Source organism: Peromyscus leucopus, chromosome 18 (genome assembly GCF_004664715.2).
Source record: "Peromyscus leucopus breed LL Stock chromosome 18, UCI_PerLeu_2.1, whole genome shotgun sequence".
Taxonomy (NCBI): Eukaryota; Metazoa; Chordata; class Mammalia; order Rodentia; family Cricetidae; genus Peromyscus; species Peromyscus leucopus.
This window is the reverse complement of record NC_051078.1, coordinates 8,987,407-9,007,569: the sequence shown is the minus strand read 5'-3', so window position 1 is coordinate 9,007,569 and position 20,163 is coordinate 8,987,407. Positions and strand designations below refer to the sequence as shown.

The window sequence follows — 20,163 nt, the reverse complement described above, 5'->3', positions numbered from 1 at the left end:
CAAGCTTCACAGGGTTTATTTTTCCTTTTGCAATAAGATTTCAGGTCGGCGTTCCACTTGCAACCCTGTCTCTACACCTCCTGAGCTCTGAGACTACACGCTTTATGTCTTAGGACATTTAGCAATTTTTTTTCCCTGCTTTTTGCAAAATGGGCCCTACAGTGTTGCTTCACATTGGCCTCCAGATTATGTAGCCATCCTTGCCTGGTACCATGCACTTTCCTTCTCTCGACCTCCCTCAGAGCTGACAGTCTTCATGGCGCTCAATACATGGTTACAGCAATATTCCTAGGTGTATAATATTTTGAGGCTATGACTTAAAGAATGCTACCAGACAGCATGAGTCTCTAGTGTCAGAAACACAAGGTGCAGCAATTTTTTTTTTCCATCTGAAGATATAGCCTGGCACTTTGGGACTCTGAGGTTTGGTGATGGGTTAATCTCTATAACTCATAGAGGACCTGAGTTCCCAGCACCCACATAGGGTGATTCCAGCTCCCTAAGATCCAATGCCTCTTGCTTCCATTGCCACTTATGATGTATCCATCCCACACCCTGGAGCATATGACATCATCAAGGTTTCCAGCGTGCTAGCCACTTCTTGTTTAGCGTGTGTGATCATCCTCATTAAATGTAATTGGCAGATCAATGTTCAGTAAGGTGCACCGAAGTCTACATCTGGTTAGACCACGTTGTGACACACAGTGGCACACTGTTACACGTGGGATCATTTACATCACCTTGAAACCAAGCTGTAAATATATTTTGCTATGAATTTCTCACAAACAGGGACTACTTCGAATCTGTTTTTTCTGATGGGGTTAGAAAAGAATTTATATTTCCTCCAGCAGAGATGCTACTTTGCTGCAATTACCTAACCGTTGGCTGAGATCCTGAGAGACCATAATCATCTTCATGGTCCTTTCTGCCGGGGCCAGACTGCCTGCCTCCTCCAGTGGAGCTGTGCTGGGGGATGCCACAGCTTGTCTGTTTCTCGGTTTCATTAATCTTCCCAAAGAGGGGCTGGAGAGATGGCTCAGAGGTTAAGAGCATTGGCTGTTCTTCCAGAGGACCCGAGTTCAATTCCCAGCAACTACGTGGTGGCCCACAACCGTCTATAGTGGTATCTGTGGCCTTCTTCTGGCATAAAGTCATACATGTAGGTAGAGCACTCATATACATAAAAAATTAATTCATTAATTTTAAAAAAAAAACTGCCAACTTTAAAAAAGAGAAGAAAGAGGGGCTGGAGAGATGGCTTAGCAGTTGGAGAGATGGCTTAGCAGTTGAGAGTACAGACTGCTCTTCCAGAGGACCCGGGTTCAATTCCCAGCAACCACATGGCAGCTTACAACTGTCTGTAATTCCAGGTTTTTATTTTTATTTATTTATTTATTTTTTATTTTCTGAGACAGGGTTTCTCTGTGTAGCTTTGGAGCCTGTCCTGGAACTCACTCTGTAGACCAGGCTGGCCTTGAAGTCACAGAGATCCGCCTGCCTCTGCCTCCCGAGTGCTGGGATTTAAAGGCGTGCGCCGCCGCCGCCGCCCGGCTGTAACTCCAGTTTCAAGGGACCTGACACCCATGGCAAAACACCAATTCACATACTTTATGTTTTTGAACCTGCATCACTGAAAGCATAGGTGGATAATCCAACTGAACCTCACGGAGACCGAGCTGCACGGAGGTTGACGTGAAAAATTAAAAAATAAATAAATAAATTTTAAATTTAAAAAAAAAAATTTTTTTTCCGGTGTTCACGTCTGAGCAGCACTGGCCGCAGAGAGTGCTTTTCATCACGGCTGACCCTGTAGTGGCTGGAAACTCTGGCAGGAGTCATCAAATCTGCATACTCAAGGCCATGCTGCTAAAGCAGGGGCTAGGCATCGCAGGGGCCAGGGGGACTCACTTGGGAGTCACCTGCTGGTTTTCCTGGAGTCCTTTGTGACCGGTAAGCATGTTTCTTCTGCCGCCTCTGCCCCTTTCTCCTTCAACATTCTTTACTATGAAGCATCTATTTATGGATCCTTAATTAGTTAATTCATTTGCCAGGCTGGCTTCAGACTAGTGTGGTAGCCGAAAATGACCGTAAACTTCGGGCCCTCCTCCTCCTCACCTCCTAAGTGCTGGTGCTGCAGGGGGATTGCCTGTTTGTGACCCCAGTTTACACAGTCCTGGGCTTGAACATGGAGCTGAGGATGTGCTGGGACATTGATTTCTTTTTCTTCCTTCTGTACCGCCTGCCGCTGACACCACCGTGCTGAGCAGCAGGGTGAGGGTCAACACTCTTGTCACAGCCTGGAAGCTAACCTTTAGCCTGTTACAGTGAAGCAGGCCGTTAGGTAGAAGTTTTTCTTAAACTCTTCCCACCCCACCCCACCCCACCCCTTAGGCCAGGTTAGTTAGCCTCGAATGTGTGATCCTCTTACCCCAGCTTCCCAGGAGCTAGAACTACAGGTATTTGCCATCAAGCCTGAGGGGAAAATGTCTCTGATTATTCTGCATGGGGTTGAGCTTCTAGAATCTTATTTTCTCCAAATTTAGACGTTTTGAACATTCCTAACTCCCGTTTTATGAGTGGTCGACTACATCGTTGTGTCTCTCTTAAAAAAAAAAAAAAGATTTATTTATGATGTATACAGTATTCTGTCTGCATGTATGCCTGCACTCCAGAAGATCTTGTTACAGATGGTTGCGAGCCACCATGTGGATGCTGGGAATTGAACTCAGGACCTCTGGAAGAGCAGCCAGTGCTCTTAACCTCTGAGCCATCTCTCCAGGCCCCCCCACCCCACCCTCCCCCCTGTGTCTCATAGATCACAGAGATCCAGTACATTCTAATTTTCATCTCTGCTTTATTCTGGACATTTTCTATTGCTATGTTTTCAAGTCAGTTTATGTCCACTTCCCTCCCACTATTTAATCTGTTAATTCAGACCGTGAATTACTTTGAGTATCATATGCTAGTAAGTTACATTAAAAAAAAATCCCCTTGTTTTCATTAGGTTCATATTTTCCTGTAAAAAACAAAAACAAAAAAACTTGAACAGTTATATTAGGTGCTCAGGGCCCTGGTCTATTGCCTTTTTCATACCGGCCACTTGTTTCCAAGGTAACCGTTTCCTCCTGGTTGTGAGTCAAGCCCCAAGCCTTCTGCTTTGAGATCTTTGTAGTAAGTTTTACTGAATGTAAAACTTCATAAATTTCCTATGATTACCTAGTTTTTGTAGTCTTAAGATTTTGGGGGGTTCTGGAAGGTAAGTGAGGTCTTTTGATTTCCCCAGGAACTGGGCAAGCATAGTAGCATACACGCAGGCAAACACTCATACACATAAATCATATATATATATGTAAGTCCAATACATAACCAAATGACAGAGTACTTTCTGTCCTGCATAAAACAAATACTCATTTGGTATATTGTGCACTCATCTCACAGGAAGCCCTAACAGCAATTTAACTTTTCAGCCAACTGAAAGTATTTATCTGAGGCCTTATTCAACAAAGCAAGAGATTTGTTGCGATTGACCATGCACATTCTAAAGGCTTCCAGGAAGGCTTGCAGAAACTCACCAAAGAGGCCTGGCCAGAATGACTCAGCAAGCAAAAAAAAAACACCTCCAGCCAAGCCTATGGACCTGAGTTCGATCCCCTGGCCTCACTCAATAGAAGGAAAGCCCTAACTCCAGCAAGTTGTTCTCTGACCTACCTATCTACACACACACACACACACACACACACACACACACACACACCGCGGAATATATAGATGAGCGCACAAAACACACAAAAATAAATGCCTGTTAAAATATAATTAACTTCTAAGACATCCACCAAGAACTATTTATTGCACGTCAAGTTGTTAAGATATCCCTACACTGAAACTACACCAAGTCGCATTAACAACAGCTGAGCCCAGTGAGAACCTTCATCCCGAAAGGCGGAGCTGTCCATTGACCCCAGGAAGGAGCCCGGACTTTGGCCACCAGCTGATCTGTGCACACAGCAGCAGATGCCTTCCTTCTCTCCGGGGGTGGGGGGGAAGTGGGGCGGGCGAGCCGACAGCTCCCTCCCCCCCGATTCCATCCCCTTCCCCCCCCCCCCCCCGCCCCGTCCTCTGTCGTCCTTCCCCCTGCACCAGGAACAGCCCTGATCAGGGGCGCTCAGCGGGGCGGCAGCGCAGCTCGGTCCAGCCGCTCAGACCCCGCCCCCGGCCGCCCGTCACGTGACGGCGCGCCCCGCCCCCTGCCCCGGCTCACGTGATCTCGCCGAGGGAGAGAGGGAGAGAAAGCTTGACCCGGCGGGCGGGCCGGCCTTGCTCGCCCTCGGTTACCTGTCGGGAGCTCTCGGTCCCCCCGCGGAGCGCCGCGGCCATGCGGCTGGGGTGCGCAGCCTGGCCCGGGCCGGGCGGCTCGCCCGCGCTGCTGCCGCCGATGCTGCTGCTGCTGCTGCTGGGCTCCTGCCCGGGGCTCGTCGGGGCGGCTCGCAGGCCCAACGTGCTGCTGCTGCTCACCGACGACCAAGACGCGGAGCTCGGCGGCATGGTAACGCCTCTCCACGCCCTCTCCCCCAACTCCCGGACCCCCCTTTTTTGCTAGCCGCTTGGGCCGTGGGTGGGTGGTTGGGTGTGAGCGCGCGGTCACTCCAGGGGGGCCCCCTCGGAGAGCATGGACGGCCCCCCCCCCAAGGACTCGGGTTCCTCTCCTGGGCTCACCCCCGCCGAGGCACGCCCGTGTGCACGGTGTCTGTCTAGTCTGGACCTTCCTGCTGCAGCGTCCACCCGGGGCAAACCTGTGGAGGAGGCCAGGGAGGGAGGGATTAGGGGGATCCGAGGCCACGTCACCCCCCCCTTCACGAGGGAGCCGGGACGTCGGCATCTGCGCTTCTGGGATGGCTCTAAGTGAGGAGGGGAGCCGTATGTAGGCAGTGGGGTTGTGGAGAGGGTGTGCTTTCCTTAAGAAATATCAAGAAAAAAAAAATCAGCGTAATTGAACACCTGGCCGGGCCACCCCTGTCAGGGCTCCGTTTCTAATGGGTGTTGGTCACAAGACTTCACTTCCTTCTCAGAGTCAACTTCTGCTCTTTTGAGGTTCTGGAATTTAACCTTTGGGAGCATCCACACCAACACACACACACACACACACACACACACACACACACACACACACACACACACACGCCTGCCGGAGTCACATCTTCACTTTCGAGGTTCTGGAATTTAACCTTTGGGAACATACACACACACACCCCACCCCCTGGCCTGTCCAGCAAGGGCTTGCCCAAGGCACTGAAGCAGGAGGCCGATTAAGACTGAAACCTCCACTGGTCTTCCGTCCTGGGTCAGCACTGCTCTCATTTTATAAAAAGAAAAAGTGTTTCCCTCGCCTTTCAGTTCTCCTTTTCTCCCAGCTGACAGCTGGAGCTGTGAAACCTCTCCAAGCAGCCGGGGCTTGCCTTTTCCTGTGTGGTAATACCCTAGCTCAGTGCCCTTCAAGTTGCTGGTCCCAGCCGGTCAGTGAGTTGTGAAATCCGTTTAGGGAGTGACTGCCAGCATTTTTGGCTTTCCGTGTGTCCCGCGGGATATTGGTAGCAGAGCCATGTGTGTCTGGGCCGTGGTGGAGTGTATGTGTGTGTTGTGATCAGTGGACGGTGTTTCACGTCCTGTCCCACAGCCTCTCTTTTCCTCCACATAGGTCCCGTGCCTTGTTGCTTTTACATGCTAAGTCAGTGTGCTCCCTCTGAGCTAACCCCCACTCCCTGTACCAGAAGCCGTGACTTAATTTCCCTCTTAGGTTTAGGATTTACTATCACTCCTGCTCCCAGAGCTTTCTTCTCTTTATTTCCTTTTTCTTTGTTTATTTGTTTCTTTTCTTTCTTTTTTTGAGACAGGGTCTCACTATGTAGCCCTGGCTAGCCTTGAACTCACAGAGATCCGTCTTCTGTCTCCCAAGTGCTGGGATTTCAAAGTTTTAAAAAAAAAAAAGCTGCCTCGACCAGTGAGTAAATTACTCAACAGGTCATGCCTTAATACCACTGTTGAAAAGCAAATCCACTAGTTAGGTGTTCTCGGGTCAGCGACTTTCACTTGGCACAGCTCTTGGCTGTGTATGGTCGAGGTATTATTTGCCTCTATAACTTTTTTCTTTCTCTTTGCTTCTTTATACCGGCAGGTCCTGTGTTTGGGAGGGGTGGGGAGTGTATGTACACATGCCACAGTGGCCTGAACATGGTGTGGGTTATAGGAAAACGTCTCTCGTTCTCCGGGTGGGTCCTGGAAACGGAACTCAAGTCCTCAGGCTTGGCAGCAAATTTCTTTGTACTCCACACAAGTCGTCTCGCTAGCCCCAGGTTCGTTCTTAAAAATAAGTATTTATACTGGCCTCAGAAACCACAACAGATGGAGGGAACAAGTTAAGCTTAAAGCTTATAGTGCTTAGACCGTCAACAGCTCGAGTTCGGCTCCCTGAATCCCGCAAGCGCCAGGCCACCGGCACCCACGCTAAATAGGTACATGGTGTTTGTTTTCAAGCTGTGGCCCCTTGCAGAGTTACGACACCAATTGTCAGACAGGATGACAAGGTGGGAGCCGAGGCGGTAATGATGCTCGAGACCCTCCTTGGTGCCAGGCAGAGTGTGAGGTGTCCTATGGCTGTGTTTCTAACGTCACCGAAGCTCTGGGGACAACAGTCTTATTTGCTTTGCTAGAACACTGTGGTAACCCTGCCTTGCCTCATGTCGCCTGGAATACCCACACCCAAATAGGTACTTTGTACTGGGATCTGAGTCTGTGGTGGCATTCTGGAGTGTTGTCAGTGGTGGTGGTGGGGGATGTCACCCGAATTCCTTACTTTATGTATAAAGCTTTATGTAAAGTGTCTTTACCACAGGGAGGAATTGTGTTTCAGATTGCGGTAATAGTTGGCACAGTAAACATTTGGGACCCCCCACACACACACACCTCGTCTCACAACCAGCACACCCACTCGGGCTCAGATCAAAGGTCCATATCACAAGGTTTTCATTTATTGTGAGTTTTTCCCCCTTTTTTCAAGGCAGTCCATGTCCTAGATAAGGATACTATTGCTGTGCCACTCGGGGAGGAAAGGGTTTATTTGGCTTACCTATGCATGGTCGCAGTCCGTCAAGGGAAGCCAAGGCAGGAACTCAAGCAGGGCAGGATCCTGGAGGAGAACGTTGATGCAGAGGCCATGGAGGGGAGCTGCTTACTGGCTTGCTCCCTCTGGCTTGCTCAGGCTGCTTTCTTATAGAACCCAGGACCACCAGCCCAGGGGTGGTACCATCCCACCATGGGCTGGGCCCCCCGACCTCCCTACCCTACCCTCCTCACCCCCACCCCCGTCAATCACTAATGAAGAAAATGTCCCACAGGCTTGCCTACGGCCTGCTCTTATAGAGGCGTTTTCTTAATTGAAGTTCCCGCCTCTCAGATGACTTTAGCTTGTGTCAAGTTGACATGTAACTATCCAGCATAGTCCAGGATGACTCGTTAGCGATGTAGCTGAAGATGTACTTGAACTCCTGATCCTCCTGCTTTTACCTCCCAAGAGCTGGGATTACAGGCACATACCATGCTTTTTAAAAAAATGTATATGGGTGCTTTGCCCATGTGTGTGCATGTACAGCCGTGTGTGAGTGCCTGGTACCTGCAGAGGCCAGAAAAGGGTGTCAGTTGTGCTGGGACAGGAGTTATAGACAGTTGTGAGCTGCCATGCAGGTGCTGGGAATCGAACCTGGGTCCTTTGGAAGAGCAGCCAGTGCTCTTTTCTACTGAGCCATCTCTCCAGCCCCTGTCAGTTGTCAATAATTCCATCTTCTCTCTAGTCATATCATCGTTCACATTTAACATCTCACACTATTTGTCCCACATATCATCTGTGGGACTCAGCTTTTATTGGTTTTCCCAGGGTATGGTGTTCACAAAAGCACAGGGTGTCTTTTACATCATTTACTCTAGGGAAAGGGGGCGCTTGGTCAGGAGCCACGCGGAAACGTAGGGAAAGGGTAAATAGGACGCGTGTTGCCTAAAGCAGGATGGCTTCCATGGTTCAAAGGAAAGCCAGCCATTGAATTATCAGAGTCATCGGAACGTTCATTAGGCACGCTGATAGGCAGGATCAGGAAAGTCCAGGACGCCTTTGGTGTTGGCGAAAGGGAATTTGCTTAGGACGATGAGGAAAGTTACACACGGGCTCCTGAGAGTCAGAGTGGCTGTTTCTTAATCCCATCACGTGGTTTCCACCTGACCAGCCTCTGTCCCTTTGGATTAACATGGACTCGTATTTTCAGTAGAGTGCGACCTCTTGCATGGGACTTGTTCAGCCACAGCAAAGATGATTAATGTAAACTTCTGATTGGAAATTCCTGAGAAGTCCTGTGCGTCATCTTGCCACGCCACTCCTCCGTCTATCTCTTGAGGTGTTTCCACACTGGCTCCTTCTTGTCTCCATTGGGCCGTTTGCCTGGCCCAGCCTGCAGGCTCCTCCTGGGTCCGTGAGTGACCTTAGCCGGGGCTGTAGGGCCCTCAGCAAGGTTCCCGCCTTTAGGGGCCTTCTTGCTCGTCTGACATCCGTCCATTAGGACCCGCTCCGTTCTCTTCATGGCACCTGCCACTGCCCGAGGTTGTTCGGGTCCTAACGCTGTATGGTCGGGGCAAGACCTTGCTTTCTCCCGGCCTTTGCCTAGATCGGTGTGTGGTACCATTTGATGACTAGGTTCCCTCTCAGTTCCAGGTCTTCTTCCTCTAGGTCAGTGGTTCTCAACCTCCCTAACGCTGCGACCCTTTACTACAGTTCCTCCTGGTGTGGGGACCCCCACCCGTAAAGTTATTTTTGTTGCTACTTCATAGCTGTAATATTGCTACTGCTATGAATTGTAATGTCAATACATGAAATGCAGGGTATCTGATATGCGACCCCCAGAGGGTTCACGACCCATAGGTTGAGATCCTACTTCTGGCATTGTCAAAGCTGACTTTAATGAGTTGAAATTGTGCTTTGGAGACTCCATGCAGCTTGGGCTTATAAATCAGTGGGGAAGGTTACATATTGTTGAAAGTGAGTCTTTTGTTAGCCTGGGTTTGTATTTGGAGGCTCAGTCTTTACAGAATTACTGTGCCAGCTGTACTAAGATTGTGTTTAGTCTGTTCTTGGGGTTCACGGGTATTTGGAATCACATGGACCTTCTCAAGAGCCTCCTCATCTGTGGTAGTTTTTGCTGTCTAGGAAGTGAACAAGATCAGTGTACCTTTATTGATAGTTAAATAACTGCCTTCATACCTCTATCCTCTGGGATGAATTTAACTTTTCCCTGTACTTATTAAAAATCGGAGGTTTTGAACAAAAGATGAAAAACAAGAATATAAACAGTAACGGGACTGGATATGTAGCTCAGTGGGAGTGCTTGCCTAGGTGCACGAGGCCCTGGGTTCAATCCCTAGCCCCGAAGTAATAGTGTTCATGATTGACAGGGTCGTGGGCTGCCGTGTAGTTCAGGTGTGACCGTGGGGGGCTAGTCAGTAGAATCCTCACTGGGTCGGGTTCCGACATTGAGTGTGTAAGATTGGAAGCAGTCCGTGAGCCTTGAGACCTTGTCTGGTTTCCAGCATTTCATCATTTCATCTGAGTGTTGGTGTACTTCCCCATTGCCGATCGCAAGCTTCCTTTCGGGTCATTTCGGACCTCGGGGTTATCGGCAATAATACGAGAGCACTGTGATTTTATTACCTGCAGTCAGTGTGGATGAAACAGTGTTAGGGGCTGTGAACTTTGGCTTCCTGCTTGCACAGGGTTCACCTGACTGTGACCAGACCTGTTTGGTTCATCCGAAGAATCATTGTTCTATTTGCCTTTTGTCAGAGCTGGCCACTTGGAAATAAATGTTTAAGATAAAACAAAAAGGGCTGGAGAGATGGCTGAACGGTTGAGAGCACTTGTTGCTCTTGCAGAGGGCCGGGCTTTGGTTCTCAGCACCCACACAGTTACTGAGAACTGTCTCTGTGTCCATATTCAGAGGATCCAGTACCCTCCTCTGGCCTCTGCAGGCCCTGCATTGAGTGCACGTGGTGCCCGGACATACGCAAGCAGGCAGAACATCCACACACATTGAATAAGTCTAAGGTGTAACGAAACGCAAGTGTTGGTTTGTATATTTTATTTTATCAAACGCTGTTTAACAAGGAATTGTTTACTTTGTAGACGCCGCTGAAGAAGACCAAGGCCCTCATCGGAGAGAAGGGGATGACTTTCTCTAGTGCCGTAAGTTTAGAAGCCAGTGTGATGTTGTAAGATTTCATAACACATTCTGGGAAGAAATACGCGTGCTGGGATTCTAGTGTGTACATGTGTGGAAGGAGTTTTGCCTTTGTTTTTCAGTGATATGTCTAGTCTGAAGAGTTTCATTAATTCTTTTCGTTGAAATGACAAATTAATGCTGGTTTGTTTTGGGAGAAGTGGGTTGTTTGTTGTTTATTTTGAGATAGGGTCTCACTAAGTAGCTCTGGCTGTCCTGGAACTCACCATGTAGACCAAGCTGGTCTTGAACTCACAGAGATCTGCCTGCCCCTGCCTCTCAAATGCTGAGATTAAAGGCGTGCGCTAATACACTGAACTAAATGCTGTATTCTAGTCTGTTTACATAACTAGGGAGTTTTATTGAGGTCCTTGCTGTTTGAGGGTTGAAACTAGATGTATAAACCAAAAATATTTGTGCTGTATAAATGGTTACAGAGTAAAAGTTCCGTGAGTTCTGTTAGCTCATGTAATGGTACTGAAAACACATACAACATGTATGGAGTCAGAGACCCAACTTAAATCTAAGTGTTTATATTCAAGAGCCTTACAGAAAACTCTGTAAGTGACGGGATGGTGGCTTCGTACCAAGAAATCCACTGGACAGTAGCACAGTGCTGTGCTTGGGTCTAAGCACAGACTCTGCAGCCAGATTGCCCTACTTTTGAATATTTACTTATTTGCCTGTCTTTTGGTTTTTGGTTTCCCCATTTAAATGAAGTCAGTGCCGTCCACCTCACGGTTATCGTGGCTGTATGAATGGGCACATGTGAGGCGTGTGTCAGTGCAGGCTCCCGTAAGTTCTACATGATTTGGGTGTGTGTCCACAGAAGGAGAGATTGGAGGGGGAAAGGCAGATGTCCGTCACTACAGGTGTGTGACAGCACCCTCACTTAAAACGAGTATTTCCCACAGGTAGCGTGTATTATGCTGACGATGAAGGCTTTGATAAGACAAGGCTTTGATAGCGGTCACTTAAGGCTCTGCACTGTCATTAATATAAGTCTTCATAAGTGGATAAAACTATGAGAAAATGACAGTTATTTCCACTCTTTTGATTCTTTTGATTTTTTTTTTTTAACCTGGAAAACTCAGTTCATGTAACACTTTAAAAATGAACCCAGGGTGGTGGTGCATGACTTTAATCCCAGCACCCAGGAGGCAGAGACTGGCAGATCTCTATGAGTTTGAATTCCAGGCCAGCCCAGGTTACACAGTGAGATTTTTTTTCCCCCCAGGGGGAAAAAAAATTGAACAAAAAAGTTCCTTCCCTAATAATAGCTGCATAAAATTCATTCCAGGAATAACAGGTAGTGGCCAGAAATGGTTAAGATTTATACAGACAGCCCAGACCCAGTGGTACAAACCTTTAATCCCAGCACTCAGGAAGCAGGGGTAGGCAGATCAAGCAGGTGTGTTTGAGGCCAGCCTGGTCTACGTAGTTCCAGGACAGCCAGAACTACATAGTCAGACCCTGCCTTTAAAAAAACAAAAAACAACAACAACAACAAAAATAGAAAACTGTAAAAAATAAAGTTATAATACATTTTGGAAAAAAATGTATGATATGTTGCTAGGTACATCATTTCCTATGTGAAGACATTATTATAAAATATATTTCTAATTAAAAGTCTTAATACTTTTTTTCTCAAAGTCCAACCAAATAAATGATTTTAATTATTATCTAGAATGATGATTAGGTAAGGACAGTCCAGACAGTGTTTTTGGTGGGGGGTGGGGGGTCGATACCAGGGCTTTAGGTGTGCTGTACACATACCTGCTCAACCACTGAGTTACGCGCCCAGGCCCAAGGTTAGTTGGTTCCTGTCCATACCAGAGATCAGACCCATAAAGGCGATGTTTTTAAAGAAAGGACCTAACCCAGTACTAAAATGAAGTAGGGAAATTCAGTAACAATGCCATACTGACCATAAGAGGTCAAAATAAATAAATCAATAAAAGGGAAGTGTTCTAGTTTCTCTTCTGCTGCTGTGGTAGAATACGCTGACCAAAAGCAGCTTCAGGCTAGAAAGGTCTTCCGTGACATTTGCTTCTGGTCACAGTTCATAACTGAGGCAAGTGAAGGAACGCAGGCAGGAGCTTAAAACAGGAACCATCGAGGAAGACCGCGTGCTGGCCTTGCTGGCTCCTTTGCAAGCCCATGCTAAACTAGCTCTCGTTCGTTTTGTTTTTCAGGGTTTCTCCGTGTAGCTCTGGTTGTCCTCGAACTCACTCTGTAGCCCAGGCTGGTCCTGAACTCAGAGATCCGCCCTCCTCTGCCTCCTGAGTGCTGGGATTAAAGGCGTGCGCCACGGTAACCGGCTTTTCTAGCTTTTCTCATACAACCCGGTACCAACTGCCCAGGGAATGGTGTCACCCACAGCGGGTTGGAGCCTCCTGGATCCATTAACAATCAAAACAGTCTCTGATCTGGACATCTCGGTTGAAGCTGCCTTCTGGGTGACCCTCGGCTGGGGTCAGAGTGGCAGCTAAAGCTAGCAAGGACAGGAAAGAAGGACGGTCAGTGTAGACATGACAGAAGGCTGGGCCGGAGAGAGGGTCCGCACTTAAAGCTGCTCGCTGCACTGAAACGGAGGTCCATCAGCCATGTAGCAAGCCAGTGCGCGCGCGCCCCCCCCCCCAATGACGGACACTCGTGAGCGCACATACACAGGCGGACACATACATAACTAAAATCTTGGGGCTGGAGAGCTGGCTCAGCGGTTAAGAGCACTGACTGCTCTTCCAGAGGACCCGGGTTCAATTCCCAGCACCCACATGGCAGCTCACAACTGTCTGTAACTCTAGTTCCAGAGGATCCAACGCCCTCACACAGACATACATGCAGGCAAAACTCCAATGCATATAAAATAAAAATAAAAAATAACTAAAATCTTTTTAAGGCAAAAACTTGAAAAAAAATTACAAACACATCTGATTTAAAAAAAAAAAAAAAGGGCAAAGTGGGTGTTCATGTGGAGACAGCCCCCCTCCTGAGTGTTTTCAGATGCCAGTCGGAACTGGAGGGGTTAGCTCAGCCGGAGAGCACAGGCTTAGCATGTGCTGGGTCCGGATTTTTATGTCCTAGCACCGAAGAGGGGAAAACAGGTTAAATCCAACTTGAAAGGCAGAAAAACAGCAGCAAAAACAAGTGAAGTACTTAAAGGGGTCAATCGTGCTGGCATGGATTTCAGAGGATCGGTTTTTATGTTTCATATAAAGGCAATGGGTTTAATGATGGCGTGTGTGTGTGTGTGTTTATACTTTTGTGTTCCTTCCCCATCTTCTGCTTCCCTCTTGTCCCCTCCCTCCCCCAACAGTCTTTCCTCCTGCTTTCCTGTAACCTGTAGCCCATGTACCACCCCCACCTTGACCCCCACCTTGACCCCCCCTCTTACGGTCCCCTTGTCTCAGGTCGCAGCTCGTCCACTGTTGTTCCTCTTTAATCTACTCCGCTGTTTGTGATGGGTGAATGACTTTCAAGCCGCCCTGGGGTGTGCCGTGTGTGAAGGAGGGGATCTGCTCCGGGAGAGCCTGGGATGGCAGTGAAAGCGTGGGGTGCCGTCCTTTTCGCTCTCGGTGACTGACGGAAGGTGCCTCTCTCCCCCGTCCCCCGCAGTACGTGCCCAGCGCTCTCTGCTGCCCCAGCAGAGCCAGCATCCTGACGGGGAAGTACCCGCACAATCACCACGTGGTGAACAACACTCTGGAGGGCAACTGTAGCAGCAGGTCCTGGCAGAAGATCCAAGAGCCGGCCACCTTCCCCGCGATCCTGAGGTCGGCGTGCGGCTATCAGACCTTCTTCGCTGGGAAGTATCTAAATGAGGTGTGTGGGCTGAGCTTTGCCTCTCCTGGGACGGCATTTCAAATGTGACTTGATCGGTTTCCTGATGATTATTTTTCTCGCTGGTATCGAGTCATGCCATTAAAGGGTTTTGGCTCGATGCAGCTTTTTGCTGATCTGCCCCTTAACTGGACAAACATGTGCTTGGGTTCTGTAGTTAGTTTCCTTCTACATGGCTCCCAGGAGCATTTCTTTACAAATTGTCCTGAGCGATGTCCCATCTGCCCCCACACACACACACACACACCCCGATCCGCTGCGTTCACCCCGGGGTCCTGGTCATGTGGCTGTCACAGTCAGTAGCTTTGTGTCCATTTCCTCTTTTTCAGCATCCAGTGGGGAACTTTTGCTCCCAGACTCCACTCAGGTTTCCTAATCATTTCTGAATTCGCACAAGTCAATGTACAACTCCTTTTTTGACCTTCGGGCTGAGAACAGAAGTAAAAGTGAGACTTGGCCAGGCAGTGGTGGTGCACGCCTTTAATCCTGGCCCTCGGGAGGCAGAGGCAGGCCTGGGCTGCAGAGCGAGATCCAGGACAGGCACCAAAACTGCACAGAGAAACCCTGTCTTGGGGAGGGGAAAGAGAGAGAGACAGACAGACAGACAGACAGACAGACAGACAGATTAGACTGGGGGAAACTGTGATAGAAGGCCAGCACCCTGTGGGCATGAGACTGTGGAAACATGGCCAGGTGGTTGATGATCTGGCCTCGTGGGCCCGGACAGGGTGTTCCCTCACTGTGGCCAGCCACCTCAAGGTTCATAGTCCCAAGTCCACCCCCTTGTCCTCAGTTTTCTTTGATCTGTGCTTAAAGGAAATGACGTATTGGAAGTGTTCGGGTTCTCTCTGGTGATGGCTAAACTGGGTGAAGAGTCGATGTGCATTTTCTCACATCCTTCTTCTGTGGTGGCCAGAGGTCTTTCTATCTGGTCTGGATTTTCAGTGCCCCTTCGTCCCCATTGTTAAGGGGATCTGTCCCCTGTGGGCTTGAAGGAAGACGAGTCAGTTTGAAAGAATCCTGAGAATTAGAAAGCTGCTCTGTTGTGGGGTTGGGGCAGTTTGATGGTCGTGAGGAACCTTAGGAGCCTTACACATTGACGGGCATTTGACGGGTGTGTGATGACGGGAACCTTTCAGGACAGAGACTGTTTTCAGGGACTGCATCCTCTAAGTGGGCAGTTCTAAATTCTATTTAGATAGGGAGAGTGTCCTTATAAGTGTAAGTAGTCACTTACAATCATTTTACCAGGTTAATTGGGCTTCAGAAATAGATTTCATCAGGTCAACTGAAGTGATCGTCCATCGTCTGATTCTCTTGGCTATTATCAGCCAAGTGTCATTGGACTGTTCAATCGTGGCTCAGCACTCAGCCCCTGAACAGGTCCCGGGTAGCAGCCAGATGGTGAATGTCGGGTTTTGTGGGCCACACATGTGTCACAGAAGCTGTGCCCAGAGCTGTCATGGCAGAGATGCAGCTGTGGACTCTCATGAGTGTGTGTGCCGGGCCGTGTTCAGATACAACGTCTGCACTGCAGTCTGAAGCTTGTGTAGCTCACAGTTCACAAGGCAGTTTCCTTTCGACTGACTGTGCGTCTCCGTGACCGACTGGCACACCCAACAGCTGGCGGGCCAGGTTTAGCGGTGACTGTCCTTACTGACCCTGCTGAAGAAATGGCGTGGGTGTGTGTTTGGGGAAATCGTTCTCCTGTTGTTTCAGGCCCCGGTCACACGGTGTTCTCCGGCGCCTGTTTCTTCTTTCTGGGCTGGCCATGTCTAAGGTTCTAACCCCCTGCTCGGCTGTCTTTTCAGTACGGAGCCCCCGACGCAGGTGGACTGGAGCACGTCCCTCTGGGCTGGAGTTACTGGTATGCCTTGGTAAGTGACTATTAGAGGCAATGACAACTAGTCACAGCCCGAGACGCAGAATATGTACACTGCGGCTCAGCCCTGATGCCGACCGAAGTCTCGCTTTATGGAAATTATTTGTCTCCCTAATGAAGGTCTGTTGACTGTGAGTCACTTCATTCCAAGGGTCTTTCCAACCATTAGTGGCCTGAGCCGTGTAATTTACTGGTCTTCCTGACCCACAGCTGGCTTTTCAAACAGCACAGATTAGTGGAACTCTGTAGTGTAAGCTAATGTCCTCACACCCAGTTCCCTGTTGACCCTGGCAGTGACCGTCGCCTGTTTACCGCTCTTTAGACATCACAGGGTAGCAGCAGGAGCCCACCCTCTGGGTTTGTGTGGTGGTGGCCTCGTCACAGATCTCACTTCCTCTTCCCTGCAGGAGAAGAACTCCAAGTACTATAACTACACCCTCTCTATCAACGGGAGGGCTCGGAAGCACGGCGAGAACTACAGCGTGGACTACCTGACGGATGTTCTGGTGAGTGCCGAGGCCCAGCAGCTCGGGCCACCGAGTGCCCTGCCCTCTAGACGGCGTCTGAGCCTAATGTGTATCAGCAAACAGAAATGCGTAATAATATTTCCAGCTGATCAAAAACCTCCAGAGGGTGTTTTTCCTCCTTATATAAGCCAGCCTCGCGTCTCGTGTTCTCATAATCCAGCAGTGAATGCCCCCCCACCCGCGACGGTGGGGGCTGCCCCGGAGAGACCCCCCTCAGAGGGTCCTTCGAGGCCTCTGTGGGCGAGGCTGTGTGCGTGTAAATCACTGGGGTCAGGTGGAGCCCTCCTGTCCTGACGTGTTTGTAGTGGAAACCGTCCACAGAGTACTTCTTTGCCGAACATTCTAGCACATAGTCCAGCGGTTGTCCCTGATAGGTGAGCCAAGCCCAGCTCCTCGGAGGGCACCCTGTTCGTGGCCAGAAATCCCACACGTGCCGTGGGGGTGTGGTTATGCCTACACACTCTTTAGTCACTCTGTCGTCTGTCGGGTGCTGAGGGGTTAGACCAGAAAGGGGAAGGGTGACCTGGGTAACCTGAGCGGGGACCTGAAGGGGGTCAGAGTGGGGAGTGCAGCCCGGGGAGGGGGCGGGGGGAGTGAGCCTGGAAACAAACCACAGGACGCTGTAGGGCTTGTGGTGGGGGTAGGGGGAAGAATTCCACAGACACCCTCCGGAGTTAGCGCTGAGGAGGAGAAGAGAGGCCATGAGTGGGCTGGAATGAAAAGATCCAAGAGTGTGGTGGGATCAAGTCTGCCCTTCACCCTGTGGGTCCGGGGTGGGGGGCGGGGACACGGCTCACAGGCTTGGCAGCACGGAGCCCCTCTGCCTGCTGAGCCATCTCACTGGCCCTCTAACATCTTCTAAGGCATCCAGTGCGGATAGGCCAAGCTTCGTTATAGAAGGCAGTGCTAATGGACGGTTTGCTGTCTCCACTGTTTGGCAGCCTGCGGGTCTGGTGACGTTAGGGTCTCGGTTGCTTTCCTTGGTAGGACTTCTCAAGGTTGTAAGCATTGTCCGAACCAAACGAGTTCTTCCAGCCGTGTGCTGCTCATGACCGTGACGTGAAATCCGTCATAGAGATTAGTAGCCACCCTGCCCCTGCGTGCTCTCTAGGCGGGGGTAGGGGATGACAACTCTGTGTGTGTGTGTGTGTGTGTGTCAGGCCAACCTCTCCCTGGACTTCCTGGACTACAAGTCCAACTCGGAGCCCTTCTTCATGATGATATCCACTCCAGCGCCCCACTCACCATGGACAGCCGCACCTCAGTACCAGAAGGCTTTCCAGAACGTCTTCGCACCGAGAAGCAAGAACTTCAACATCCACGGCACGGTAGGTTCCTCTGGTCGGGAGGCAGGCCACACGCGCTGTGTCCAGCCGCCAGGGAGCCGGGAACCTTGGAGGGGTTTCCTGAGGGCTCCGGAAGGGACTATGGCACTCGTCCCTGGGACAGTGTTTGCACGGATGCACGTATAAAGTTCCTACCACACATCCAGTGAGCAGCTAGAAGACATCCCCAGGAGTGTAAAGACACTGCCACTCCCGACTGACCCTAGGCACGCCTCCTGCCTCCTCTGTGCTGGTAGTAGTAGCTAAGACGTGTCTCTAGGGACGTCTGCACGTGCAGCAGCCTGGGTGGTTCTCCCTGGCCCGAGGCATGAGAAAAAGGTGCACGGGGCAGGGGGTGGGGGGTGGGGGGGATGGAAACGTGAGACGGCGGGCTGCGTGATTGAACCACAACCCAAGCTGTTACTCATCGCAGGATGGCGCCTGTCTCTCAAGTTTTCCCTAATACCTTCCTTCCTTCTTCTAATACCTAATACTTCCTTCTCCATTCTCCTACCCAAGGTACCGAATGCCCCAGACTCCTGGGACAAATCCTGTCAAGCCATCCCCGAAACTTCAAGCCCAAACATGAAGGGTCTTTCTCCCTCACACAGAAGTCCCGTTTTTAGCAACAGAAACAGTTCCCACACACCATTCTCTCCTTCCGGTCGCTGTCTCCCAAACGTGTTCCTCAGTTTGTATTGTGAGACACAGTCTCTGTAGACCAGGCTGGCCTCGAACCCAGTGACCTCATGCTTCTGCCTCCTAAGTGCTGGGATTAAAGGTGTGTGCTGCCATGCTGTCTCCTCAAAAAGTATTCTTAAACATCCCTTGGCTGAGGGTGTAAGCAGGTCCCCACTGCCTGAATCTCACCTGGAAGCCACAGTGCCTATAACGATACAGAATGGGTCCAGAAGTCGGGCCCAGGAGCATCAGTTTCTGTCTGTGAAATGAGCGAGATGCTTACCCTCCTGTTCTTCTCCCTAAAGGGGAGGTCCCGAGCGAGCCTTTGATTCCTGTAATGATTAAAATATGGAGAAGCATCTGGGCCATACTCCCCACCACACCACGGGCATGCGCTTGTTAAATTAGGTTGAGAAGCTGATTTCAACTAGTGGACTAATCTCAATTATGTGTTCCAAAAAGAATTACTAGAGCCGGGCGGTGGTGGCGCACGCCTTTAATCCCAGCACTCTGGAGGCAGAGCTAGGAGGATCCCTGTGAGTTTGAGGCCAGCCTGATCTACAGATCGAGATCCAGGACAGGCACCAAAACTACACAGAGAAACCGTGTCTCGGGGAGAAAAAAAAGTTACTGGGAACAGCAGCAATACTGAAAACCTTAGCTAAGCCACTGCCACAGGACTTTTCAGTCATGTGTGATCTAATGTGAACCTCCAGCAGGAGAGCTTAAGATCGAATTTCTTTCTTTCTTTTTTTTTTAAAGATTTATTTACTTATTATGTATACAGAAGAGGGCACCAGATCTCATTACAGATGGTTGTGAGCCACCATGTGGATGCTGAGAATTGAACTCAGGACCTCTAGAAGAGCAGTCGGTGCTCTTAACCTCTGAGCCATCTCTCCAGCCCAAGATCAAATTTCTAAAACCTGTTAACCAAAGAACAATTTGAGGAGTGTAGTTTGGAAAGGAGTTGCTGAGAGCCTTGTGAATACAGGAAGAATTGATGGGATATAGGGGTGTTTTTGTTATTTAAAATGTGCCTTTTATATAAACAAAAAGGCCCCATCAAGAATTAAACTTGAAGGAGGCTTTGTTATTTTTTTAAGATTTCATTTTTATATTTTTAAATGTTTATGTATGTGTCTGTGTCTCTGATGTGCTTATGCTCTGTGTGCAGTACCCAAGGAGGCCAGAAGAGGGTTCAAATCCCCTAGAACTGGAATTACAGGCGGTTGTGAGCTGCCCTATAGAGGCTGCTGGGAACCACGCTTGCATGCTCTGCTAGTCAGTATGTTCATGCATACTACTGCAGTGTGTGCATGCTAGTGCAGTGTGCACAGAAGTTGAAGTTTGAAACCCATGTGGCAGGATCTTTCCCGGGATGTCAGTCTCTCGGGTTGACAGATCCGTGGAAAGCCAGGGCGTACAGGCAGAACTTGGAGAGGTACGTTAGTACTGGCCCGTTTGTAGCCACAGCTGACGTAGGATCAGAGTTACCACCTGAACCTCACTTTCACTAGTGGCTTCCCTGCGGCGCTCACTGGAGTCTCTGATCACCACTGCTAACAAAAGAGTTTACCAGTGGGAGGCTGGTACAG

General features: G+C 49.6%; 1 protein-coding gene across 1 annotated transcript in view; it reads left to right on the top strand.

Annotated features, from left to right (window-relative positions):
- The first annotated feature begins 4,265 nt into the window (after positions 1-4,265).
- The window catches only part of Gns (glucosamine (N-acetyl)-6-sulfatase), a 38,151-nt gene continuing 22,253 nt past the window's right edge, over positions 4,266-20,163 (top strand). The window contains exons 1-6 of the mRNA XM_028869603.2: positions 4,266-4,543; positions 10,214-10,273; positions 13,926-14,132; positions 15,962-16,027; positions 16,440-16,538; positions 17,720-17,887. Of these exons, the coding sequence (XP_028725436.1) occupies positions 4,373-4,543; positions 10,214-10,273; positions 13,926-14,132; positions 15,962-16,027; positions 16,440-16,538; positions 17,720-17,887 (771 nt within the window). The 5' untranslated portion in view covers positions 4,266-4,372. The remainder of the gene's footprint in view (positions 4,544-10,213; positions 10,274-13,925; positions 14,133-15,961; positions 16,028-16,439; positions 16,539-17,719; positions 17,888-20,163) is intronic.